General features: G+C 38.6%; 1 protein-coding gene across 1 annotated transcript in view; it reads right to left on the bottom strand.

The window, feature by feature from the left end:
- OTOGL (otogelin like) overlaps positions 1–27,410 on the bottom strand; it is a 204,650-nt gene that overhangs the window by 128,352 nt on the left and 48,888 nt on the right. Inside the window, exons 16-24 of the mRNA XM_089652693.1 lie at positions 26,602–26,779; positions 23,463–23,587; positions 18,266–18,475; positions 16,598–16,763; positions 10,896–10,970; positions 10,567–10,619; positions 6,764–6,926; positions 6,566–6,673; positions 4,326–4,464 (exon numbers count right to left, since the gene is read on the bottom strand). Of these exons, the coding sequence (XP_089508819.1) occupies positions 4,326–4,464; positions 6,566–6,673; positions 6,764–6,926; positions 10,567–10,619; positions 10,896–10,970; positions 16,598–16,763; positions 18,266–18,475; positions 23,463–23,587; positions 26,602–26,779 (1,217 nt within the window). The remainder of the gene's footprint in view (positions 1–4,325; positions 4,465–6,565; positions 6,674–6,763; positions 6,927–10,566; positions 10,620–10,895; positions 10,971–16,597; positions 16,764–18,265; positions 18,476–23,462; positions 23,588–26,601; positions 26,780–27,410) is intronic.

Raw genomic sequence — 27,410 nt, 5'->3', positions numbered from 1 at the left:
GGACCATAGGAGGGAGTTCACCGGATTCCAGATACTTTCCAGTCCGGCAGATGACATCAGGAAATATACACATACGCTCATTAATTTGCGCATTCTGGTGAGTGCGCATTCTTCTCGCACTTAATATCACAGCACCTTATCCATAGGAGGATACAGTTACATGAGAGCACCTCAAGTCACTTCAAGTCACCTAATGAACTGTATATTTAATGGTGTATATACATTTGAATACTTATACTATGATTTTCCTCTAGCGCTGCACTTCTTATTTATTTTGTCTTTTTAGAGGTTTTTATGGTTACCTGGTGCACAGCTGCTTTATTCTTTATGTGCGCTCACATATATTTACTTTATTTACTGTATAAGGGCTTGTTCACACTGTGGGGTTTATTTACTAAAGCTGGTTCACTCAGAATCTCATGCACCTGTGTATGGTAGCCAATCAGCTTCCAACCTCAGTTTGTTCAACTAAGCTTTAGCAATAAAACCTGGAAGCTGATTGGTTTCTATGCTGAACCGCGCAAGATTCTGAGTGAACCAGCTTTAATAAATAAACCCTTGTGTGTGGTGACCTATGTTTTTCTGTACTGAATAAACACAGATCACCACTAGGATACATAGAAAACAATTGTTTCCTATGTGGCTCCTTTGACCACAACACTGGTGTGATGTGCGATGCATTGCAGTGCCGATAATTACAGTATAGCATGTGTGTATTTTTTGCACCGCAATGGATGGCATCGCATGTCACCACACCGCAGCATCACACAACATACTGCTGTGGAGTGACATGAATGAAGTTGAAAAAAAGCAATAAAACAACAACAAAGCAAAAAAAAAACAAGCAATGTGATGCTCTAAAAAGTGTATTACACTACTCCTTGTCAACGCCAACACTGGACTAGCCTTCAATAATATTAAGCTCAACTTTCAACATCTTTCAGCTATTAACACAACTTTCAACATCTTTCATCTGTATACATGATGGTAAGTGTAATTCCCAACCATTGCTTGGGTTGCCCAACATTTGATATATTTACATACAGCTACCTAGTCCCTGTATTTTTATTCAGAAAGAGAACAAAGCGACAACACATCTCTAGCTATCTATTTGCTCAGTAAATGGAATGGTTTTAGTCCTTGGGGTCTTTTATCAAATCATGGCTCCATGGGCTACTTTTTGCAATTAAGTTTAACCCTTTTTGGAGTACAGTATCCTATTAGATAATGCAATTTTGTGGATTCTGTAGGATAAGGTTACACTGCTGGCAACAGTAAATAAAAGACTTTACATTAATGTTGCTTTGAGCATTCACTCTACTTTGATTTCAATGACCTTTTTGTATTACAAACAATTATGTAGTCCCTTTGTGAAAAAAAGGAGACAGGAAGCTATCTTAAAGTTCTAGGTCTCTATATAAGCACCCAACTTTTCATTAAGCAAGTAGATTGGTGTAGTCTTATTCAGTATAAAGAAATAAGCCACATATATATTTAAGCTAACATACTTTTATGGGCTTCTACTTGCTTTGTGAGATTTACATGTGAATAAGCAGGAGAGAAAGGGCCTGTGTTGACCAGCTTTTATGGGCAAATGCAGCATGCTTTCGACTTTAGTTTGAGATGCTTCTGAGTTCATTGCAGGTTAAGTTGACCTGCTTCAGCTGCTTTTGCATTCAATACACTTGTATTTGGGCAGAAGCAGTTCTGAAGTGAACAAAAGCCCATAGACACAAGCCCTAATAATAAAGACCATAGCTAGAGTTGAAGTGTAGGTTCACAGCTGACATAGGTTTGCAGCAAATCCCAAGGATTTGCAAATCAGGTACAGTATCTCTCAGAAGTGAGTACACCCCTCATATTTTTGTAAATATTTTATTCTATCTTTTCATGTGACAACACTGAAGAAATGACACTTTGCTACAATGTAAAGTAGTGAGTGTACAGCTTGTATAACAGTGTAAATTTGCTGTCCCCTCAAAAAACTCAACACATAGCCATTAATTTCTAAACCGCTGGCAACAAAAGTGAGTACACCCCTAAGTGAAAATGTCCAAATTGGGCCCAATTAGCCATTTTCCGTCCCTGGTTTCATGTGACTCATTAGTGTTACAAGGTCTCAGGTGGGAATGGGGAGTGTTAAATTTGGTGTTATCGCTCTCATTCTTTCATACTGGTCACTGGAAGTTCAACATGGCACCTCATGGCAAAGATCATTGACTGTAGCAAAGTGTCATTTCTTCAGTATTGTCACATGAAAAGTTAAATAAAATATTTACAAAAAATGTGGGGTGTACTTACTTATGTGAGATACTGTATATTTGGCCAAAAGCTTTGCAGGCCAAGAACAGAAATAAGGAACAAAATTTTAATGCAGCACATAGCCTTTGGCACAGCTCAGCAGAGTCACATGAGCCAATATTTGAAGGAATGGATAACCCAGCCTACTTTAACCATAGGTCATGCACCGCTGCACCCAAATAAAATTTACGTCCTTTTTTTCTTTTGGTGTATTTGATCGCCTATGCATTTTCTATTTTTTTATAAAGAAAAAAAGACTGACAATTTTGAGAAAATAAAAAATATATTTTTGACTTTTGCTATTAAACATGTCCAGTAAAAAAATTTAAAAAATCAGATTTCCTCATAAACTTAGGCCAAAATGTATTCTGCTACATGTCTTTGCTGAAAAAAAAATCCCAATACATTTAAATTAATTGGTTTACATGAAAGTTATTTTATTCTTTATTAGTAATGGCGGCGATCAGCGACTTATAGCAGGACTGCGGCGGGCATTCTGACACTGGGGGGCACTGACTTGGTGTCACTGACATCCCCAGTGACACCAATACAATGATCAGTGCTAATAAAAAGCACTGGCACTGTACTAATGGTACTGGGCAAGAAGGGGTTAACATGTGGAGTGATCAAAGGGTTAATTGTATGCTGTTTTACTAGGGGCTGCGTATTTGTGCTTCATTGCAAGCACACTGCTTGCATGTGTGCATGAGCTGACAGGGAGGAGAACTGTTTTGTTTACTAACAGTTCTCTCCCCCCCCCCCCCCTGTCGGAGATGCTCAGCAATCTCTGGGCACCAGTGAGTAAATACTGGCCGGGACCCGGTGATTGACGCGAATGGCGGCACAGGTAGGGCACGCACACACCCCATACCCAGCGATGCAAACTGTATATATGTGATTTTGCGCATCTGTGCCACCCTGTAGCAGTATATCTGCTATAGGGAGGACAGGAAGTGGTTAATAAAAGCATGGGCTCACAGTGTGTGTTAGAAATGTTAGGGAGATATACTGTTTTATTTATTTACTATTTTTTGCTACTGGTACATGTCCCCCATGGCACTGTCCAGTTTTCTATGACTATTTTGACTATAGCTTATTAGTCCTTCAAATGTCTAGAACTGCATAAAAAAGATCTGGCCCCTTACATATCAATGGGGTTCAACGTACAGTTAATGGGTTTGAACACTGAACCCAGGCAGATTTACTCATTCTTTGTCATAACTATACAGGAATATGCGCTCTCTCTAACCTTTTTATCTGATAAGTTTTTAGCAAAATCTGATGAACCTGGGTAGTTCTGTCAGTTTTGTATAAGCTATTCATAGGGCATCAAAAGCCAATAGCTATGCTTGTTTTCGAGAAGTAACTACTGAAGATTTAAAAAATAGCACATTTGAATTAATGGAGAGACTAATGATCTCACTTGCTTAATTTTCCTTGAACTAGAATGAAAAGTCAAATGCAGTGTCTGAATGTTTGAGATGGTCACCTCCATCTCCTCCAAAGCAGGAGACATCATAGTTAGAACAGAGTTACAACTAAGGCAAAGAAGAGACATGTCCTCAGTTAAGTAATGGCCACAAAATCCATCCCCAATTAAAAATTCCAAAGCAAAAAAAACACAGTTCAAACAAATATATAGGATTTGTTTTGACAAAAATTATTTGAGAATAATTCCTACCCTTTTTGTCCATTTACCCTTTCCAGCTTAAAGGGTGTCTACATATTACAAGGGCTACAACACACTCAGATCTGTAGTTCTGCAGAAACGATATCACTGATGCACATTTTGTGGTCATCCTCCTCTACTACAGCTAAATACCACCCAATCCAACAAACAATTTAAAGAATTAAAGAACAATTATTTAATGGCCTTTGAAGGAATATATTAGTAAGTAAAGGTGCACCGTCCACAGTTCTGTTTTAACCAGTTGAAGTAATTTAAAATAAATTATCTACATTTTAGAGAAAGAGAGTTTTATATGTATTTCCAAGCAAATATTTATCTGAAATTTTGGTCTTACCTTTACTAAATAAGCCTGACAGTCACTGACATAGTCATATTCCAAACCATCAAAAGTGTAATAGTGCCGATCACCATACACAGTGCAGACAGAAGGACATGGGTAACTGGTGCAGTTAAATACTCCTCTTTTGCAAACGCTATAAGAAAATAAATTCAGGTTAGTACATTTTCATTAAAGTAGCAAATGCAATCATTGCCCAAACACATTTAAACATCCCATAGACACTAAGCTCATATGGGGATTGTAGTTGACCAGTGTTATTCCTAAGGAACTTTCATACTGTGATATTCACAGCATTCCCCCCTTTATTCATCAATGATGACTTTGAGAGGGGTCACAGTTGAAATCTTTTGATTTCTTAGTTCTACCATACAATTTCAACCAGATCTAAATTTTTTAGTACTGAAAGCAAAATGATGGCACCTACTGTATATTAACAAGTTTCGCCTTGAAACCATCATGACTGAAAATTACCTAGTAGAATGACCAAAAACACCTGCATGGCTTTGATAGTTTGCATACTGAGATTTGTAGTATCACATAATTTTATCTTTCCTGTGTAAATATTCTCCTCCTTTGTTTTTGATTCTGTACATTAAAATAAATGTATTTTCATAATTAATTTGTTCATCATTGTCAGGACTAAACAAAATAAACTGTTAAAATGTATATTTTTTTTAAACAGGTAACATGAAAAATAACATATTAACATTTTGTTTTGAAGCCTTTGACTCCATTTCAGAATGTAAAGGTTCTCAGATTGCATCTCAGTGGGGGAGATTTAATAAAACTGGAGCAGACAGAAACTGGTGCAGCTGTGCATAGTGACCAATCAGCTTCTAGGTTTCAGAACAAGCTGAAGTTAGAAACTGATTGGTTACTATGCACAGTTGCAATAGATTCTGAGTTCTTCCGGTTTATTAAATCTCCCTCATTTTGAAGGAGTGGCAGAGCACTCTAATGTACTAAAAAAAATCATATATGACTTTTTTTCTAACACAGAGCACCGGAAAACACAGCATGTGTATTGTAGTGTCCTGCAGTGCAGGTATGATGCCTGCTAATGTTACAGAATGTTGGGGTGCCTTTCAAAATGAACAACACTGCAGTTTAACGGATTAGTTGACGTGTGTTGCATACATATTACCATGCAATACCTTAACATATACAGCATATGTAAATGGATCTTTATAGTTTCCCTTTATAACATTTCTGTGACAATATTTCAAATTTTTACTTACTATGAAAAGAAGGCTACTCCAGATGCCTGCCTGCTACAACCGATCCCTATAGCACACCTGCATCCCCAAAAGGACTGCATCCCCAAAAACAATTAGGTACCTGTATGGGGTGGCAGGCAAGGGCCTGAACAGCAACCAGAAAGCTGGGCAGGTTTTGGGGGGTTGACTGTCAATCCTATGATACTACTGTAATAACAATGGATCAATCTGCTTGGATACATTTTAATGCAAACATTCTGATCAAGGTGCGTTAAAATGTAGGTAAATCCTAACAATAAACTTCTTTTTTCTTTCTTTTGGTCTCTTAAAAATGCCATTGAAAGCTTTTTTATTATATCTACTTTATGCTGATCTTGTCTGAAAAAGTGTCCTGTGTCCTGAGCTCTCTGCCAGTTCTATCTCAAAGAAACTATTTAGCCCTCCCTTAGGCTACTTTCACACTGAGGAGTTTTTGAAGCATTTTTGCAGTAAAAAAAAGTGCTTGAAAAACTCAAAAAAACGCTTCTCTATGTATGTGAATGTATATCTATGTACGTTGCACTTGCGGTGCGGTGTAAAAAATCCTGCTTGCAGCATCTTTGGGGCATGTTTGGGGAGTTAAAAAAAACACCTCCTTCTATTGAAATCAATGGACAACACCCTAAAAATGCATGAAAAGCACCTCAAAAAACGCCTTTGAGAAGCTTTTTTGGTGCAGTTTTTAAGTCCTTCAAAAACGCTCAGAAAGTATGGCAAAAGCATAGTAAAAACGCCTATGCATTTTTGCTGTGTTTTTGCGGCAGATCAGTGTGAAAGTAACCTGGACTACAACCAATTACTCCCTATGAGTTGGATAAGGATACAATGGGAGTGGCTGAGCATTTAACAAAACAATGGTGCTCTGTGTTGTCAGCCCACAACAGAAAATTAAATTTGCATTTCTGGCAGACCAAAAATAAACTTAGAATGTGCTTACATTCTTCCATAGTTTATCTGTAGATGATTTAAATAACCTACCATGTGTAACACGGCGTAGTTATGACTTCTCCTGATAAATATTCCCAGTCTTTCCACGAACATGGGCAGCTATCAGGAACATAACATTTCCCTTTATGCTCAGCCATGCTGCAAAACATCATAATATCAAAACAATATACACATACACATGAATATACGAATAAACAGCCATCAGTGCAATATATCATACTTACTTACCCTGGTGGACAAATACACCCACTGGCACAAAGCGGGGATGGGACACATGAGAAATTCATTGCCAGGTTGGCACAGGTGACTTCACAATTCACCCCAGCAGATGGTACGCCGAGAACAGGATTCCTGCAGTCAAAGTATATTTTTCCTTCTGGGCATGTTTGACCTTAAACATGAAATGATTATATATGAAGTAGAAAAGCGCACATAAACTACTGCTGTTATTTTAGGCATGATGATATATAGGATATTGTGCCCTATGCTGTAGCCCTGTGATTGACAAACGCTCATCAGACTGTGATTTATACGCACTAACAGATGATGGCAGACAGGAACACTTATCTGAATTCTCAAGCACAATGAGGCTATATTGGTACAAAGGCCTGACCTCCTTTAACCTCCCTGGTGGTATGATTATTTCAGATTTTTGGTGCTGAAAGTGGTACCATTATTTTGCATGGAAATTTGGCATTTTATATTGTAGGCCTGTAATTCTTAGGAATCACTCGCTGAAATCTGTCCGAATAAGAGTCTAGTAAACATGCCGAGTAGGATAAAACTTGAAACACGAAATCATAAATTATAATTTAATAAATAATCATAACAAATATTAATATAATAATAAATTTAATTCAATAATATAATCAAACCAAAAACACTGAAATTTAAAAAATAGTGCCAAGTTCGCACATCACTGAGCAAATTCGCAAAATCGTTTTCAGTGTCTGATGATGAATTTCCCCACGAATTATTATCACTCAATTCTGCAAGTGGTTCTGATTTACTATCGCTGTTCTCTAGCTGGTCTAAAACCGCTTTTGACCTAAAGCGACGCTTTTTGGATGCCATGGACATTTCTCAGTTTCCAGGCAATAAGAACAGTAAAAATGCAGGCAGGGCACAGGACAAAGCACTAGGGACAAAATGTATGTGAAATGGTTTGATACAGTAATGTTTTACTATGTGATTTTAGTGAATGTCACTTTTTGTCATTTTCAAATTTCCCGCTGTTCCGTCCCCCGTACGTCCCGACGCTCGCAGGGGACGGAACCCAGATGACAGATGCCGGCATCCGCTGGATTACAATGCCGGGGACACTGCAGGACGGACATCGCGGGAGCGCAGGACAAGGTAAGTGATCGAGGGATCCCGGAGCAGCGCTGCATGGTATTCCCGAGTGTAGCTCGGGGTTACCGCTTGTGGTGCTGAAACTTTACCCCGAGCTACACTCGGGAATACCGCCAGGGAGGTTAAAAAAAATCCTACGCAGTCTTGAGAAAACAATTGTTCATATTTAAAGTGAACCTGTGCTTTGCTCATTTTATTTATTTCAGGTACTTATATAGTGCCATCAATTTACACAGCACTCTACATATATACTGTAGAGTCACATCAGTCCCTAACCTTCAAGGGGTGTACAATCTAAGGTCCCCAATTTACATTCATACATACACATACTAGAGCCAATTTAGACAGGATCCAATTAACCTACCAGCATGTCTTTAGAGTGTGGGAGGAAACTGGAGTGCCTGGAGGAAACCCATGCAGGCACAGGAAGAACTTGCAAACTCCAGGCAGGTGGTGCTGTGGTTGGGATTCAAACCAACGACCTTAGTACTGCCAGGTGGAAGTGCTAACCATTTAGCCACTGTGCTGCCCCACTGCAGAAGCTGGTCCATATGGGGTGCACAAGTGCAGGAGTTTAAGCAACCTGTTGGATTCCTGACTCAGAACACTGACCAGTCATTGTTATCCCACAACAATATTAAAAATATTGCTAATGTAGTAAACGGAGGTGAAGTAATACAATCCTCCATCATTGCAAGGCAGTGTAGGAAGCTGCTACAGGGAAGCTCAAAGTATAGAGATTGTTCTTCATGCATCCTCCACACTTGAAAAGGTTTATTTACTAAACCTGGAGTGTTCAAAATCAGGCTCACTTCTGCATAGAAAAAAATCAGCTTCCAGGTTTTATTTCAAAAGCTTAATTGAACAAGCTGAGGTTAGAAGCGGATTGGTTTCTATGCAGAAGTGAGCCTGATTTGGTACTCTCCAGCTTCAGTAAATAAACCCCTTAGGGTTTATTCCCACATAGGGAATCATTGCTAGCCCTGTAACTTTTCTATGTAACTCTACTGGGGTGGCTTGTCTTACAGCACCTCTTCATTTCTTATACCATGCACTAATAGTAGTAGTTACTCAGGGCAGTAAAGGAAGTGGTAAGTAGCTCAGACATGTTCAGTCAACAACAATGGAAAAAAACTACAGAAGATGGAAAGAAAAAGAAAAGCAAATCCAGTTTACTAAAAGGGGTGCTTAGTAGACATCAGCAGTTTATTTAATTCCAAATTGAAATTTGGACAAAAGTTTCCTTATTCAGAGATTCAGATGTATCTGAATTTCCGAATTACAATAGTAATGAATTTAAATGAATCCAAAATAACGAAACAAAATTTCGTCCAAAATTACAAATTATTCGAATCAAATTCAAAATTAATTTGAAGTCAAATTTGCAAACAAATTCAAAATGTAAATATTTTGCTGACTACTGCCAATTTCCTTCAAAGGCTGTAGGGTGTATTAAAGTACAGCCATCTTCCGAAATTCGAATTTCTATAAGAATAGAATTTAAAAAAAATAGAACCAAAAAGAACAGAATACGGGCAGCACAGAAGCTAAGTGGTTAGCACTTCCGCCTGGCAGTATTAGGGTCATTGGTTCAAATCCCAGCCACAGCACCACCTGCCTGAAGTTTCCATGTTCTCCCTGTGCCTGCATGGGTTTCCTCTGGGTACTCAGGTTTCCTCCAACACTCCAAATACATGCTGGGAGGTTAATTGGCTCATGTCTAAATTGGCCCTATTAGGTGTATGTATGAATATGAGTTAGGGACCTTAGATTGTACGCCCCTTGAAAGTTAGGGACTGATGGGAATGCACAATATATATGTAAATTGCTGTGTAAATTGACAGCGCTATGTAAGTACCTGAAATAGAAAATAAAAAAGTAGAATAGAACAGAAAATAAAAGAACAGAATAGAACGGAAAAGAATAAAATAGAATAGGAAAAAATTGAATAGAAAGATTCAAATTTCGAATAGAAAGAATATAGCCGTCTTTTGATGTTCAAATTTTCAATTTGGAAATTCAAATTTTGAATAGAATAGAATAAAATAGAAAGAATATAGCTGTCTTCTAAAATTCAAATTTCAAAGAGAATGGGATAAAATAGAATAAATAAAACAGAACAGAATAGAAAATAAAAGAATTAAATAAAAATAGAAAAGAATAGAAAGACTATAGCTGTCTTCTGAAATTAAAATTTTGAATAGAATAAAATAATATGGAATATAGCTGCCTTCTAAAATTTTAATTTAAAAAAGAATAGACTAGAATAAAACAGAATAGAATAGATATAGTCATCTTCATAAATTTGTATTTTTAATAAAATGGAACCAGCTATTATTCACAAGGAATTCGGATCGATTCAATATTTTCAATTTGAATTTGATTTGAATACTTAAAATCCATTGGAATTTGAATATGGTCAAAAACAAATAAACAAATAAACAACATTAAACAAATTTTGTTATGAATGCAATGAAACAACATTAGTAACTTAACAAATCGATACGAAACCAAACAAATATTTTAATTCTGCACATGTCTAGTGCTTAGATGACATAAATCATGTTTAAAATTACTTAGATGGGAAATGCACATATGTAACAGCTATATATTAAAATTATGTTCTCAAATGTGCAAATTGTAAATATGTGCCTAGTGTTTCAACAATTTTAACATACCTGTCATAGTTGTAGCGGTTTCAGTACACCTCATTGTTCCATTCAAACACTGGCTAGCAGAAAAAGATAAAGAACCTTATTTCTGTAATTAGTGAAGTGGAGAAGCAGGAATACAAAGTAATTCAGGGCAAATAGTAATGATAATGTGCAATGTCCATTAGCTACCAGATTTTACTTTGCTAAAAGATTGATTTCAATTGGGTTACTGCACTTTGACCTACCGAATAAGGAACAAAACGAGGCTCTTTTCACTGTAAACTATACATTTATTGGCATGGCCCATTCCCGTTTAAATCATTCTGAAGACAATGAAATAACTTCCATCTTACCAAGATCCAGACTGTCTTAAAATCACTTCCCCAGGATGATAAATTCTGCCCCGGTAATAACAACGACAGTTTGATCTGCAGTAGAAGGAAATGTTCACAACCTGATTGTATTTTCATATCATAAATCTGTGTTCTATTTTCTAAAAGCAGCAAAGTACCTACGTGGAGAATGATTGATTGGTAAACTGACTGATATATATATATATGACATCATAGAATGGTCAAGTTCATGCCATGTAGAAAAGGTAACCTAAAAACGTAATTTGCAAGTGTCATTTTCCTAAACATGCTCATACATGTTTTGATTGTAAAGTAGGTTTGGCCAATTTGGACCTATCAAGTCATTATGTCGGTTTTATATGCTTCACCATTGTCTTTTGAGGTTGATTGCATGGGTGCATGTATGTGATCTTTACCCTTGCACAATCTGCAAATTTTGTATGAATTCAGAATTTTGGAACAGCCAGCAACATGACTGACCAAGTCTGTTATGTATCAGATCCAAACCTGTGCCTATTTTGGATTTTGTGATTGAACTGTACAATAAAGGCCAGGGTGTAGTACTGTGGATTTATAGGATTGTTGTCCTGGTTGTTTCCCTTAATTACACTTTTTTCATGAAGTATCATCTTCTAGAGCATCCTTTCTCAACTTTTTCAACAAAGAGGAACCCTTGAAATACCTTTCCGGTCTTGGGGAACCCCTGCTAAAAATTACTATATCTACAACTCATGATACAGTATATTAGTATGATGATCAGTGGGAAGAATGCTCCTTACATTTGTGGTCCTTAGAAAGAATTACCCCCTTACTGATAGCTAAAAAGATCAGTGGTGTCAGTGGGAACCTATCTGAGAGGCAGACATTTCCCATTGCTCAAGGAACCCATAGCAACCTCTGGAGGAACCCTAGGGTTCCATGGAACCCTGGTTGAGAAACCCTGCACTAGAGTGTGTGTTTCCTCCAGGCGCTCAGTTTTTCTCTCACAAACTCCTTCCTTACAGGTACGTAATAGGACAAGGGTGCTCAACCAGTGGCCTCTAATGTGGCCCGAGACCTCCTGCTCTGGCATGGCAGGTTGGCAAGCCCAGATCATGGGTTGCTGACCCACCATCTCAGAACATAAATGTGGATGGAGCTGGTGCGGGAGGAACCAAGTGGCTGCAGAGAGAGCAGGAGCCATTTTAGCTGATGCTTCCTTTATAGCTCCGGCTCCTGTCCCAGGTGAAGTGTATTTGGTATCACTCTGCTTAGGACAAGAACATTTCCAAGACTCTAAAAAATAATGTTTTGGCTCAACAAAAAAAATTAACGCAACAGTTTGCATCAAGCTTTTTAAGTTATGACAATGTCTGGTGAAATTAAGTTGAAGCAACAAACTACATTGCATTGAGGTAATTAGCTTTTCTGATAGAAATGAATGCATTTTTATTTACTGCCAACTTAATTACTGGCATTATAAACACATGTTTTTAAGTTGAGTACTTAAACATATTAAGTTAATTCAAATAGTTTTTCCAGTTTTTATAAGAAACCTTCAAGTCACGTGTACTTAATTGCTACAATTATGAGCAAGTTTTTTAAAGTTAAAAAGCAGTTAAAAATCAAGTTGATCCAAATTGATTTTCTGTATTAGTTTTTAGCTTTGTTTTTTTTATACTAGCTTTCATAAAAATGAATTAATCAGTTTAGGCTTACACTAGAATGTGTTGCAGAAACCCCGCAATCTGTGTGCATTTCGCGCACCACATTCAAATCGCACTACCCTTGCAGTCTGCAGTGGATGTCAGTGTTGCAAACACAGTGCATTTGCCGGCACCAGATTGCATGGTACAAAACAAAACATGCAATCTGGTTGCACTGTGGTTCAAAAATTGGTGCATGCATGTCTTTGGTGCGATGTGGTGTGATTTGAGCTCATTCAAAATGAATGGGCTCAAATTGCATTACACTGAACCACATGTGAATTGCACAGGAATGTGTTGCAGTTCCTTTGTGATTCACATGCACTTCATTGTGTGAACCAAGGCCCAACAATCCAATTGTTAAACAATTGACATTTTGTGCACACCAAAATCAAATCCTTAAAGTTGTACTGATGAATGAGTAAGCACTTTGCATTAAGATTTTTTTAATATTGTCAGTCTGGTGCAGAAACTGTTTCTCTACAAGACCTTTGCTATATTGTGCAACAAATTGTGGCAATATAGTGAAGCTATTGGAGGATATTGAAAGTTGATATTTTGTGAGCTCTCTTACAATTTGCTATATTCTTTCCGCATTACCCTGCGACAACCATTTTGTGAACTGAAATAAAAGTGAAAAATGTCATCTGAGTATGACTGTGCTATGGAACACATACATTCTTCAGAGAATACTGTACTTGAGACCCATTACTTTAGCACTGGCTTTCAGTCCATCAAGTTCAAGGAACAGTTTTTGAAACAACTGAGACTTGATTTGTGTTAAGTGAATGGGGGTGGAGACTTGCAATGCAGCTCTCAATGTAGAGCAAAATTAAGTTACCAAGTCAAATTTATTAAGGTACCTTAACTTAAATTTCATTGTACAACAATGAATGCAGAAATGTAACTGTACATGACACACAATATTAAGTTGATGTAATTTCCAACATTATCATTTCAACACAACTCATGAAAGTAGGTTTTTAAATGAAAAAGTTTATTTAAACCAATAAATTAGGATTTTTATCTTGGAAATACACATTTAATTAAGTGGTGGTAACAGGTCGCTTGAGTTATTTTTTAGAGTGAAAAGCCAGGGATGTAAGCAGAAAGTGAAATATAAAAGGTCAGTTTATTAAATATCCCAGCAGGAGCCACATAAGCTGATGGTTCCTTTATAGCGCCAACTCCTGTCCCAGGTGAAGTGCATTTGGTATCACTCCGCCTAAGACAAGAACATTTCCAAAAGCCAAGGATGATAGCAGAAAGTGAAAGATAAAAGGTCAGTTTATTAAATATCCCAGTTTAGCAATTGAGATATTTATTATCATAATCTTGCAATGGGTATACTGTATATGAGCAATGGGCATAGTTTTGCTATGGTTATTAGGCTGCTTTCACACAGAGCTGCAGGTGAAACGCAGTGCATCTACGGCTTTCCTTCAGGTTACCTGCACTGAGCCATAGACTTCTGTTATATCCTGCAAATTTAGTGTGCTTTCAAAAAGTGCACCACACCTGCAAGATACAATAGAAGTCCATTGTAAAGCACAGCTAGCCCTCAGGAAAGCCTCAAGTGCACTGTGCTGCACCTGCAGTGTGAATAAACAGCAGTGCATCAGTGTGAAAGCAGCCTTAGGCCCCTTTCACATTATCGGTCTGATTATGTCCGCCTGTCCGTTTTTCAGCCAACTACCTCCAATCCACTAAAAAATAATAGAAGGAGATCTGTTCCCCTCCATTTGGGCAGATCAAAGGGCCCATAGAGCAGGGCGGGCTGTTTCTGTGTCTGCTCTGCATATGCAGAGCAGACATGGACCTGTCCGGAGGGCAGATCCGCCACTGAGCAGACCAGATTCCTCCCCATGTGAAAGGGGCCTTATACGGGGCTCAGGGCAGTAAGGACTCGTTTACATTACATTGTGGCCTGTGACCGGTTAACAAATCACTTAAGTGTTAAGTGATATCGGCGGTGGATGTTCTGCTTTAAACTGTTTAACTTTTAATTGATTTAACTGTTTTATTTTGATACATAAGATCTGAGTCACCAATAACAACTGCACTATAAGTATTTTCATTGTTGCTGGGGGTTCAATCTGGATGAATGGACCAAATTATATGGATTTATGAGAATCATTATTGGAGATAGATGTGATCGGGCAGACTACACCGGATATTGAGTGATTGGAGTGCCAAGTCCCCAAAGGGAGTGACAACACAGTACTGAGTACGTTTGGCTGTTCTATTTTTATAGGCAGCAACATGCTCTTGTGAGTGTGTATTTCTACTTAAGGTGGAGCTCCATCACTGTGGATGATACTGTATGGTAAAGGACTAGACGTTATCTTGAGGATCACTTTCTTATTGGACTTTATACAGTCATATTTGTATATGGACACTATTACTTGTATGGGCGTAATTTATTATTCTTGAATTATGTTTCAATTATTTAAAATTTTGTTTGAGTGCTGCATTTTCACATATAAATCACTTAAAGTGGAGCTCCACCCAAAAGGGGAAGTTCAGCTTTAAGCCTTTGCCCCCCGCTCCCCATTAAGCATTGGCACCTTTGGGGAGCAGGTACCAGAATTTGACAGGTACCTGCTCCCACTTCCGCTGCAATTGCCTTGGCGATCGGAAGCGGAAGTAGTCCTCGCTCCCTCGCTCCCCGTAGTCTTCTGGGATACGTGACAGGTCCCAGAAGACTACGGGGCCATTCACAAAATGCAGTGCTTATCGCACATGCGCAGTTGGCACCAGGCTGTGAAGATGCAAGCTGTTACAGCCATGTGCCCACATTGAAGATGCCGGCGCCAGGGAGAGAAGACAGCCGGTGAAACCAGCAGTGGTGAGGACACCACTGGACCAAGGGACAGGTAAGTGTCTGTATTTTAAAAGTCAGCGGCTACAGTTTTTGTGGCTGCTGCCTTTTATTTTATTTATTTTCAGGAGGAACTCCGTTTTAAGTGGCCCTTGTTCTTCCAAAGGTTGAGCACCCCTGTAATAAGGTATCTGTCTAAATTGTATGTATTGCTGTGATATGAATGAATTCAGTGTTATCCTTACGTTGCTACTGAAAGTGTACATTAATTAAATCACTGCCTAACGGTGCTTTTTTTTTCCTTTTATTGGTTGAATTAGATGGACTTGTGTTTTTTTCAACCAGACTATGTAGCTATGTAACAAATGCATGTTTTATTTATGTATACACTGAATCATTCACCTCGGTCCCTACACATGAAGAAGATTACTAACATTACTCACTTGCACATAAACACAGCAGGGAAATTAGTATGAAGGCTATTTAATTCATTAGTATGTTTATGAACTGTGGAAAGAATCTTGGGGACCCAGGGGAAACCCATTCAAATAAGGGAAGAACATACAATGAACATACATTTAGTCCTCATGCACACTGGACGTTTTTACAGCTGCTGTTTTTGGCTTTTGATGTTTTTTTCTACAGCCAGTAAACCCCCCAGCATGTTATCCTATGTGTCCAAGCACACAGACTGAAATCAATGATTTTTGGCTGGGACGTTTTTTTGGCTGGAAAAAAAACCCAGGACTTGTAGGTTTCTAGAGGAGGTCTTTAGCTGTAAAAATGCTCTAACACTGAAAAACGCAGCAAAACGCGGTACAATGCAGTAAAACACCACATACTGGAGTTTTTGGTTGTTTTTTGACCAAAAAAAATATTTTTTTGGTCAGAAAAATGCTAAACAAAAGCTAAAAAACCACAAATGCGGGAAAACTCTGCTGAACGCCAATGCAAAAATGCTAAAAAAGCTGAAAAACTCACGTTTTTAACGTGACTTTACACAGCTAACGTTACCCGCATTATCAAAACGTCCATTGTGTATGAGGACTTAGAGTCTTTGCTGAAATACAGGACTATGGAAATCAAACCCAGTACCTCATTTTTGCCTGAGATGTGTGATCACTATCATGTAATCAATACATACATATATATTGCACCTTTTGAAATTGTGCCTTCCATTCAACACACGTACTTACATAGGAACACAAAAACTAAGAGACTCATCAAAGTACTTTCCATCAGGGCAATTACATCCTTCTATACATTCATCAGTGCAGACTTCTCCCAGGGAAAGAGAGGAACAAGTACGGCCACAATATGATGAACATGTATGGAACAACATTCCAAAGCGGCAGACGACTCCTACGGAACACAGTTTACTATTTTCCACTTTATTCATCAATAACATAAAAATTCAATTTACATATTGTTAAGTTTTTTTTAAATATATTCTTCAGATTTTTTTTAACATATAAAAAAGTAATTTTAACATATATTTTTACATATATTTGTAAATGTATTCCAAAAATGTAGATTTGTATTTTTAAAGACATACAGTATATTTGAAATTTATTTTTAAACATATGTTTCATATATTTTGTAATATAAACGCATTTCAACATGCAGTATATACAGTATATATATATATATATATTTATTGAAATATATTGAATATGGCCAAAATTGTAGCATTTCAAATATATGTCAATATATTTGGGAAGAATATTTTTTAAATATATTTCAAATATGTTTTTCTTCCATGTGGGTGGCCACACCTATTTCTGTCCACTGTTTCTGAATTGGCAGCCATGCCTCTGCATCTGAAAAATTCTAGGCTGTAGTGTCTAGAAGGGAGCATGTGAACCACAAATAAGGGAGCATTTAATTCATGCAAAGAAGGTAAAGTCTTTTTTTTTTCGCTTTATGAGGCTTGTGCGTTACATATTTACTGGATTTGGAACTTATTTAGATTGTCATAGAGGAATCCTTAAATGCACCTTAATAGAGCCCACACCAAATTATAACATACAACATCAATGTGAACAGAAAAGGAACCGAAGCAGAGAAATTTCATGAAGATGGATCTTTACTTCCTAAACAGTTAAAGTGTTATTAAACCCACAACAGTAAAATCAGTCTGTTTATGCAGTAAAGCATGCTTGTTATGCTCACTGTGGAACCTAAGGGGTTAATCCTCTGCATTGTGCAAAAGGCTGTTTGATCCTGTCTTCTCTGATCCTCCCCTTCTTATACTGTCACCAATTCATAGTACAGAGCTCTAGGAGTCACTCTGCATATGCTCAGTTTAGTGTGTATGGCAAGAGAGTTTTTTTTCTTTGGAAGGGTGCATGTGATCAGCACAGGGCCAGTCAGCACTGTCCAGACAAAGGGTCAGTGGTATGCAGTCTCATAGGAAGGTCAGAGCAGAATGAAAACTCCTTCTACATGCTTTAATTAGTGCTCAGCTGGAGACTGATAGAAGTCACAAGACTGCTACATACTTAATGAGAAAGGTATTTAGCAGTTTATATTTACTAAAATAATTGAATTTCTATATTGTGTGTACTGTGGGAGACCAGATATAGTGAATGCATGGTCATGAGTGTAGTAACACTTTGAGTACAATTATAAAGATCAACTACTCCCATTACCCTCACCAAATTTTAATAAGCAATTTGATAGAAAACGTGTTTAGGATGAATATTAAAGTGATACTAAAGGTTAATTTTTTTACAACCACTTTAATGTTCAGGTTATGTATTGAATTATTTAAATTGGTAAAGATACCAATTACATAAACAAAGGAAACTGCTACTTATCACAGAGAAGAGTCCATCGCTTTAAGAATAAACGTTTTTACTCACCACAGAATGAAACGTGAGATCTGAAGTTGACAGTGATGCCATGTTTGTTGCAGATATAGGCATAGTGGGCCAGGGCATTACATAGACAATTACTTCCACATTTACACGCATCAAAGCGGCAGAGCTGGTAATACAGTGCTGGACTGACATAGGTATGGCATGGTGCAAAAAGTTCTTGATTGATAACATCACACTGAGCTGCATATCCAACTGGAAGAAAACTATTGTTTAAAAAAGTCCAAAGAGGGTCCAATGTACTGTATATGTAATATTTAAAAGCATTTATGTATCATTTGATAAATAGGAATCCTGCAAATCTGACAACTAGATGTTGTCCAGGGCTGTACACCACCCACATCAGCACATTGCTGCAGTGGATTTGGTTAGGTGTTTGCAATCAGCTGCATGCAATCGCACAAGGAGTAATTACATGTGGTTAGGGACAGATAGGCCTGGAATGGCTGTAGGGCACACTGGGCACTTTCCCGGTGGGATGGGGCCACTGGGCCCAACCCCTGGGCCATGGACCGGTCTGTGGCCTGTTGATGACTAGATCACACAGCGGGAGGTAACTGCCACCCGCGGTCCAGACAGGCTTAAGCCAGACCGCGGTTGCCACTCACCTCCCACTATGCAGCCATATCTGTGTCTCTTCTCCCTGCTGTCCCGCCCCATTGTGGGAGAAGATGGAGTCATCAGAAGTGATTCCCCCCAAGTCGATCCAGCCCCGATCCCCACTCTGCTGAATGGAAGGACTGAGGAGCGAGAACGGGGTGAGGTCCGGACTGACACTCGGGGAGGAGCTTTCAGGGGCCACACCACAGCCAGCCTGGCTGTGAAGTAACTACATGTGACCGACAGAGAGCCAGAACCACTTTATAGAGGTACAGAGAGAGATCCAGAGGCCCAGAGAGTGTGAAAGAGAGAGGTATACTATACAGAGAGAGAGGGGGAGATAGAAGGAGAGAGAGAGGGAAGGAGAGAAAGAGGGGGGAAGAAGAAAGGGAGATAGAAGGTGAGAGAGTTGGATCTGTATACATAAAGATCTACTGTACAGAGAGATCTTATATACAGAGAGAGATTGGGAGAGATATACTGTATAGAGAGACAGAAATCCAAATCACAGAGATATCCCATATTCGGAGAGGGGTCCCATAGACAGAGAGATCTACTATTCATAAATACAGAGTTCCAATAAATGGGGAGATCCTCTATACAGAGAAATCTACTATGCATAGAGAAATGAGGGTCAGATACATGGATATATCAGCTATACAGAGCAATCCCATATACAGGGAGAGCAAAAACTACTATACAGAGATCCAATATATACAGATAAAAGAGAAAAAGGTCCGGTACATGAATAGGTCTGATATATAGAGAGGAATCCCATATATAAAGAGAGTTATCTACTTAGATAGATCTGATATACAGAGTGCTTGAGAGAGGGGGGTGCTAAGTGGCCATAACTGTGTCTCCTCTCCCGGACCCCCCCCCCCCCCGCTCCACCAGCAATGTCATCCTACCAGTCAATGTCATCCTACCAGCACAGCAGGGAGCGGGAGGAGCTGCAGATATGGATCATATTTAAAGCACTTGTTAATTACCCACTTACCCACTTGTTAATATGATAAGATCTCCAGCTCCTCCCACCCCCTTCTCTGCTGATAGGATGACATTGTTGGTGGAGCGGGGGGGCTGGGAGAGGAGACACAGGCTGAATCCTGCCTCTGCCCTGTCGAAGGTAGGACTGTGCAGGGGAGGGAGAGAGTAAAAGGGGGCACTGTGATTAGAGAGAAAAGGGGGGGCATGACTGCAAGGGGCACTGTGATGGGGGGCTGTGATTGCTATGTACATATGGACACTGTAATGTAAAGGGGCACCGTGATATAAAAGGAACTGCACTATAATCATTAGAGTGTCCCTTATTACAGTGCGGAGGACCGACCATGCATATCTCATCATCAACCGCCTCCAAAAACACCCCCCGGTTGCTGGACAAATTGGCTGCTCAGTCTAAAATGCCCAGGCCTATTATGTGCCCCAGTCTGGGCCTGGGGACAGACAAGAGGTCCTGAACACAGATACTTTGCGTCAAGGTCCCTAACCACAGGTAATCACTCCAAGTGTAATTACATGTGAACAGCTTCGGAGTCTGTCAGGCTGTCACTGATTTGTACAGGCTGAAAGGCTATAAACACCTGGCCACACCCACCGCACAAATATGCTAATCTAAGTATCCTGCAGCCCTAGCCTAGATGGCCCTATGTATGAGGTCTAATTCTTGAAAGGCCAGTAGGCTTAACATAATCAGATCACAGTGGTTAGGATTCATGTCTTGCAATGCTAGGGTCATGGATTCATTTCCCACCAGGAACACTATCTGTATGGATAAATAATATATATAATATAGGTTCACTGTACATATAGCTTGATGGTATTGTTTATTTGCTATTATTCATTTTATAGCACAGTTGTTGTTTGAGCACATTGAATATTTATATTGGTTCTTATTTATTTTGTATTCACTGGGTAGGAGGGATCTATTTGTCAGCCTATAGGGCATGGTAGTATATGCACATTTGTGGGGACCCTATATGGAGTAGGGTAGTTTAATTATTAATTTTTCAGTAAAGGCAGCGCAGCAATTTTTATATTTGTTACTATCTGTATGAAGTTTGGGTGTTACAATTTTTCCCACACTTTGTTCCCTTTACTTCCTTTTTTCATAGTCACAAAAGAGATTCAGAGGAAAGTGAGGAGAAAACTCCTTTGATGCATTTATCACCAGGGCAGATCTCTCAAGTAGAAGAGGGTGAATCTTCCCTAAAGGGACACAAATGGGGATTCCAACATTTCTCCATTCTATCCAAAACTATAACATTGTTTTAACTGGATTTACACATTAATTGGGTTCTAGTTGAACAGTTCTAGAAGCTATGTATCTTTATGATTATGGTAGGTACATCACACTCTTTATCAGCATTTGCATTGCATTGCACCTCTCACTTTTAAACTAATAACATGGCCTTCAGTGAGTGATACTATACAATAAATCTCTTTCTAAAGGCTCTCACTTGAATAAACACCATTTATCTGTATGTATACATCATCCATTATTATAGTCTGCTGGCTCATATAAGATTCTAAAGTCAGTCATGTCTATAAGGCTGCAAGCTCCATGATGATTACAGCTGTATGCTCACTTAAAAAATATTGTCATCCTCAACAAATTATGGCTATACTTCAGTGCTCCTTTTTGTTTAGGCTAAAGACATCCAGGGCAATTATTTTGGATGACTACATATAAAATATTACAAAAAAATAGCAGGTGCAATGTTTCATAAAAAAAAGTTTGATTATTAAAAAACTACTTTCTTTTTATATGCTTATGTGGCCTCTGTGGTTTTTTATGTTCTTTCCTTTAAAAGCTTTTGGCATGAATGTCCCTCCTTCAATTAAAATACGATTTATTCTACACATATACTTATATATTATATATTATTATAATAATGTTCTGCCTTCAATTAACATACGATTTATGCTACACATATACTTATATATACTGCTCAAAAAAATTAAAGGAACATTTTTTTATCAGAGTATAGCATCAAGTCAGATACATTCCTGGGATATTGATCTGGTCAGTTAAGTAGCAGAGGGGGTTGTTAATCAGTTTCAGCTGCTTTGGTGTTAATGAAATTAACAACAGGTGCACTAGATGGGCAACAATGAAACAACTCCCAAAACAGGAATGGATTTACAGGTGGAGGCCATTGACATTTTTTTCCCTACTCATCTTTTTTGACTGTTTTTCACTAGTTTTGCATTTGGCTAGGGTCAGTGTCACTACTGCTAGCATGAGGCCATACCTGGACCCTACAGAGGTTGCACAGGCAGTCCAACTCCTCCAGGATGACATATCAATACATGCCACTGCTAGAAGGTTTGCTGTGTCTACCAGCACCGTCTCAAGAGCATGGAGGAGATTCCAGGAGACAGACAGTTACTCTAGGAGAGCTGGACAGGGCCATAGAAGATCCTTAACCCATCAGAAGGACCGGTATCTGCTCCTTTGTGCAAGGAGGAACAGGATGAGCACTACCAGAGTGCTTCAAAATGACCTCCAGCAGGCCACTGGTGAGAATGTCTCTGACCAAACAATCAGAAACAGATTTCATGAGGGTGGCCTGAGGGCCCGACATCCTCTAGTGGGCCCTGTGCTCACTGCCTGACACCATAGAGCTCGATTGGTATTTGCCATTGAACACCAGAATTGGAAGGTCCGTCACTGTGCTTTTCACAGATGAGAGCAGGTTCACCCTGAGCACATATGACAGACATGAAAGGGTTCAGAGAAGCCATGGAGAACGTTATTCTGCCTGTAACGTCATTCAGTATGACCGTTTTGGTGGCGGGTCAGTGATGGTCTGGGGAGGCATATCCATAGAGGGACTCACAGACCTCTATAGGCTAGACAATGCCACCCTGACTGCCATTAGGTATCTGGATGAAATCCTTCGACCCATTGTCAGACCCTACTCGGGTGCAGTGGATCCTGGGTTCCTCCTGGTGCACGACAATGCCCGACCTCATGTGGCAAGAGTATGCAGGCAGTTCCTGGAGGATGAAGGAATTGATACCACTGAATGGGCCCCATGCTCACATGACCTAAATCCAATAGAACACCTCTGGGATATCATGTTTCAGACCATACAACACTGCCAGGTTGCACCTCAGACTGTCCAGGAGCTCAGTGATGCCCTGGTCCAGATCTGGAAGGAAATACCCCAGGATACCATTCAACGTCTCATTAGGAGCATGCCCCGACATTGTAAGGCATGCATACAAGCACATGGGAGCCATACAAACTACTGAGTACCATTTTGAGTTGCTGCAACAAAATTTCAACAAAATGGACTAGCCTGCTGCATCATTTTTTCACTTTGATTTTTGGGGTGTCTTTCAATTCAGTCCTCTGTAGGTTGATAATTTTCATTTCCATCAAACGATGGGGCATCCTTATGTTCCCAACACATTACCCAGTCCTTGTTAGTATAGATATCCAGAATGATATTTTTCCCCATTGAGATGTGAGGTGTTTTCAAAGTGTTCCTTTCATTTTTTTAAGGAAGTGTATTATGTTTTGTATTTAGAATTACATACTGTATGACCATAAAGAACCTGGACAACTTACCATTTTGAAGATTAGTGTCACATGGGTCCACTACAGGGATGTTTACTGGAGTTAAACAGGCTGATGAGATTTTCCAGGCATTTGCATGAAGCTGTGGGGTCCCTTCAATCATACCTGCTGGAGAACTGAAAAAAGAAGAAGACATATTAGTGAAGTTAGAGCTGTACTGAATAGGCACATTGGATTCTCTGCAACAATCACCTGCAACTAAGACCAGTAAATGCTACTTTTCACTCTTTTTACTTAGATGTGAAAGTGCAATTATTCAACATCACTATATATGGACTCTTAAAATCAACTCGTGTGTTATACGTGTTTAAAACCTTATCTACTGGCATAGTTTGGGTAATAATAAACACATTACACCTGAAGAAAAAAAGAGGCACTACACACGACACATGACCACAACTTAAACTTTAGTTTATATGTAAGTACAAGCGACAAAGTAAAAAAGAAGGAAAATCAGCAAGTGGTGGGATGGGGAGATCGGGTGAATAAAATGGTTTGCATGCTGGACTCAGGCTTGCAGTGAATCAGGCAAATGCATTATGACATATATCGACATGACAGACAACATTGTTTGTTACAGTTTGTTCATACTTGCCTAGTTCTATTAACTCACTATAGCAGCCAATGGCTGTAATGGTAGAGCTTCCCTCATTGGCATATTTGAAATGTCAGGTTGCACTTCATAAATATGCTGAATGTGCACTTTAATCCCCCCTTTAGTACAATACTTTAGTGAGATGGATGCAAAGGGCTGATCTGCTCCAACACACATTGGGCAAGTCAAAAATGTATATTCCTGTGATTTGACCCATCGCAACGAGTCAGCTTTAATCTTAGCTGAAACAGTTGTAGTAAATTGAAATCTTCCTGATTGCTAAAGATTCCAATTTGTTGTATAAGTGTTATTATTTTATGTTAGATAAGTTGGCACAAAAATATATTTTTAAGAAATCATTACCTTTCAATGCTATATTACTGCCTTTTAGAAAGTCATTTGATGCCACAGTAGATTATAAAATGAAAACTTAAAGTGTCTGTGCTATGACATATAATACTAGTAAAAGTGAACCCATTCATTGAATGGGTCGAATAGTGAAGTCATGTGTGTTCGTGCAGTGGTGGTGGTGGGGGGGATCGTGTGCTGGTGCAGGGATCAAGAGTGGGGTCATGTGTAGGGATGTAAAATTTTTGGAAATTTTGAAGCCATAGGGAAAAAAAATTTTCCCTGTTTTTTTCTGGAAAAAATGGAAATTTTCTGAAAAACTGGAAAAAGTCAGTAGTTTCACAAATTGAAAGTCATTTTGTTACACTGGGAAAATGAAATGCAGTGTATATAAAAGTGCCTGAAATAAAAGCACAGCTTATGCATTAAATAAACTAAGCTTGCTTTTTAACCTCCCTAGCGGTATGATTATGTCCATATTTCTGTTGTATTTTTAATTTTTATTGTTGGCTTGTAATTTTTAGGAATAACTCACTGAAATCTGTCCGAACAAGAGTCTAGTAAACATCCCAGGTATGATAAAATTTGAAACACAAAATCAAAATCATAAATAATCATAAAAATAATAATATAATCATAATAAATTTAATTCAATAATATAATCAAACCAAAAACACTGAAATTTGAAATATAGCACCAAGTTCGCACATCGCTGAGCAAAGTCGCAAAATCATTTTCAGTGTCTGATGACGAATTTCCCCACGAATCATTATCACTCAATTCTGCAATTGGTTCTGATTTATTATTGCTGTTCTCTAGCCGATCTAAAACTGCTTTTGACCAAAAGGGATGCTTTTTGGACGCCATGGACTTTTCTAAGTTTCCAGGCAGAAAGAACAGTCAAAATGCAGGCAGGGCACAGGACAAAGCAGTAGGGACAAAATGTATGTGAAATGCTTTGATACAGTAATGTTTTACTATGTCAAATTAATTTCTAAGAAAATTACAGTTTCAAAAAATTTTTAAATTTGCCGCCGTTCCGGCCCCCGTACGTTCCGACGCTCACAGGGACCGGAACATGGAAGCCGGATGGCGGCATCGGCCGGAGGAGATGGCCGGGGATGCTGCAGGGGACGCATCGCGGGAGCGAAGGACAAGGTAAGCGCTGCAGGGCATCCCTGAGCAACGCAGCATGGTACGCCCGAGTGTAGCTCGGGGTTACCGCTTTTGGTACTGAAACTTTACCCCGAGCCACACTCGGGAATACTGCCAGGAGAAAGAGCTACTCGAACTATCATTATGATCTTCAACATTAATTTCCATAAAGTATTTTTAATGTCTTTAGGGCACCTCTGGCATGCAAGAATGTGTTGTGTCATCCTTGTAGCAGAATATTTCATAAAAATATGTGTTTGTTCATTATGCCGACTGAATGAATATTTGCTAATTTCTCTCAGCAGAAATTGGAATGGAAATGTTCCCAAACTCTAGATGTTGGTTTCACCATACACAAGGTAATAAGCAGCCTCCATTTAAACCAGGGAGGGTCCAATTGGCCCATGATGGCTATAAATATGGCCCAACATAAAATTGTAAACTTAAAATATGTTGATTTTTTTTTTGGGGGGGGGGTGGTTGAAAAAATGAGTTTACACTTAGATAACACATGCGGCTGAAGAACTAGCCTTATATAAGTTGTATATTCCTAAAGAAAATTATTTCAATCTTCACAATCACGCTTTAGTCATATCATCAGTTTTTGCCAGCACCTATATTTGTGAGCAAGTACCGTATTTTGTAAGGATGAAACACACGAAGGGCAAAAATAGAACCAAAATATCTAATGAACACCTTGAGAATTTATAGAGAATTGATACTACATCCATCGAGCCAGATATTGATGTGTTAGTTTATCAAAAACAGTGTTAAATATCGCACTAGTTTTATTTTATCCTCTTTTACTTTATACCCTTGCCACTATAAAATACTCTTTTCAGATCTGGTGTGGCATTCTAAACAAGATCATGTAATGCATCTAGGTTGGAAAGTATTCTTTCACAAACAGCCTTTCCTCATATGTTGGGAAGTTGCTACATCCTGTACATAGATTTAAAGGTCCACTTAAAAAGCAGAACCCATCTTTAAAAAATACCATGACAAAGTATGATAAAAACACAAATGTCTTACAGAAAATCATCTCTTAGATTTCCATTAAATGTTCCACATAAACCCAGTGTTCTCCTTTTCCATGCACTGCTGGCTTGAATATAAAGTCTCTCTCCTCCTTTTGCAAACTGAATTCTTATTCCTAACTTGGTTTTTAGCTGGACAAACATTGATGACAAATTCCGAACCTCAATATCACCTGCAGAAGGAACAAGAATATGTAAAAGATTATTACCACAATTTGTTTTTCAATTATTTATCACTATTGCACATTGCTAAACAAAAATAAGGGGTTCAAAATTCCATATATTTTTTTAAAAATATGTGTTTGTTCATTATACACACTGAATGCCCCCAGAGTACTAGCCAAAACCAGAATATCTGAACTGAGCAGTACATGTAAGAAACTAGTTAGCACTTTGTGCTGCATTATGTAAAGGTAAATGTGGCATGCAGCATCAACACCTATCTCTACATGCCTGAATACTGCTTCTTAAAGCAGGCCTCCCTATTCCCTCCTTCTTTGTGAAAAATGGACAAGAAGAATTAAACCTAAAATTCATAGTAACCCATAACAACCAATCAGCTTTCAGCTTAATAGTAAAATTCTCATTCCTGATTTGGTTGCTTTTGGCAACTAACCTTAACTTGTAGCCTTTGGTCAGAAGTCTGAAAGCTTTTTTCATATGCACTGTATTTTACTGTAGGCAAAATTGCTTTTCATCATACATATTTCAATCCAAATCAACACATGCAGTTTTATCTTATTGCCATCTATTAACACCGCTGAAAGTTATACAAGCCAGCCAAGTAGTAAATATACACTATAT

Source organism: Staurois parvus, unplaced genomic scaffold (assembly GCF_062004578.1).
Source record: "Staurois parvus isolate SC_StPar_1 unplaced genomic scaffold, SC_StPar_1.0 ptg000025l, whole genome shotgun sequence".
In the NCBI taxonomy this organism is placed as follows: Eukaryota; Metazoa; Chordata; class Amphibia; order Anura; family Ranidae; genus Staurois; species Staurois parvus.
This window is presented reverse-complemented; position numbering and strand designations above follow the sequence as displayed.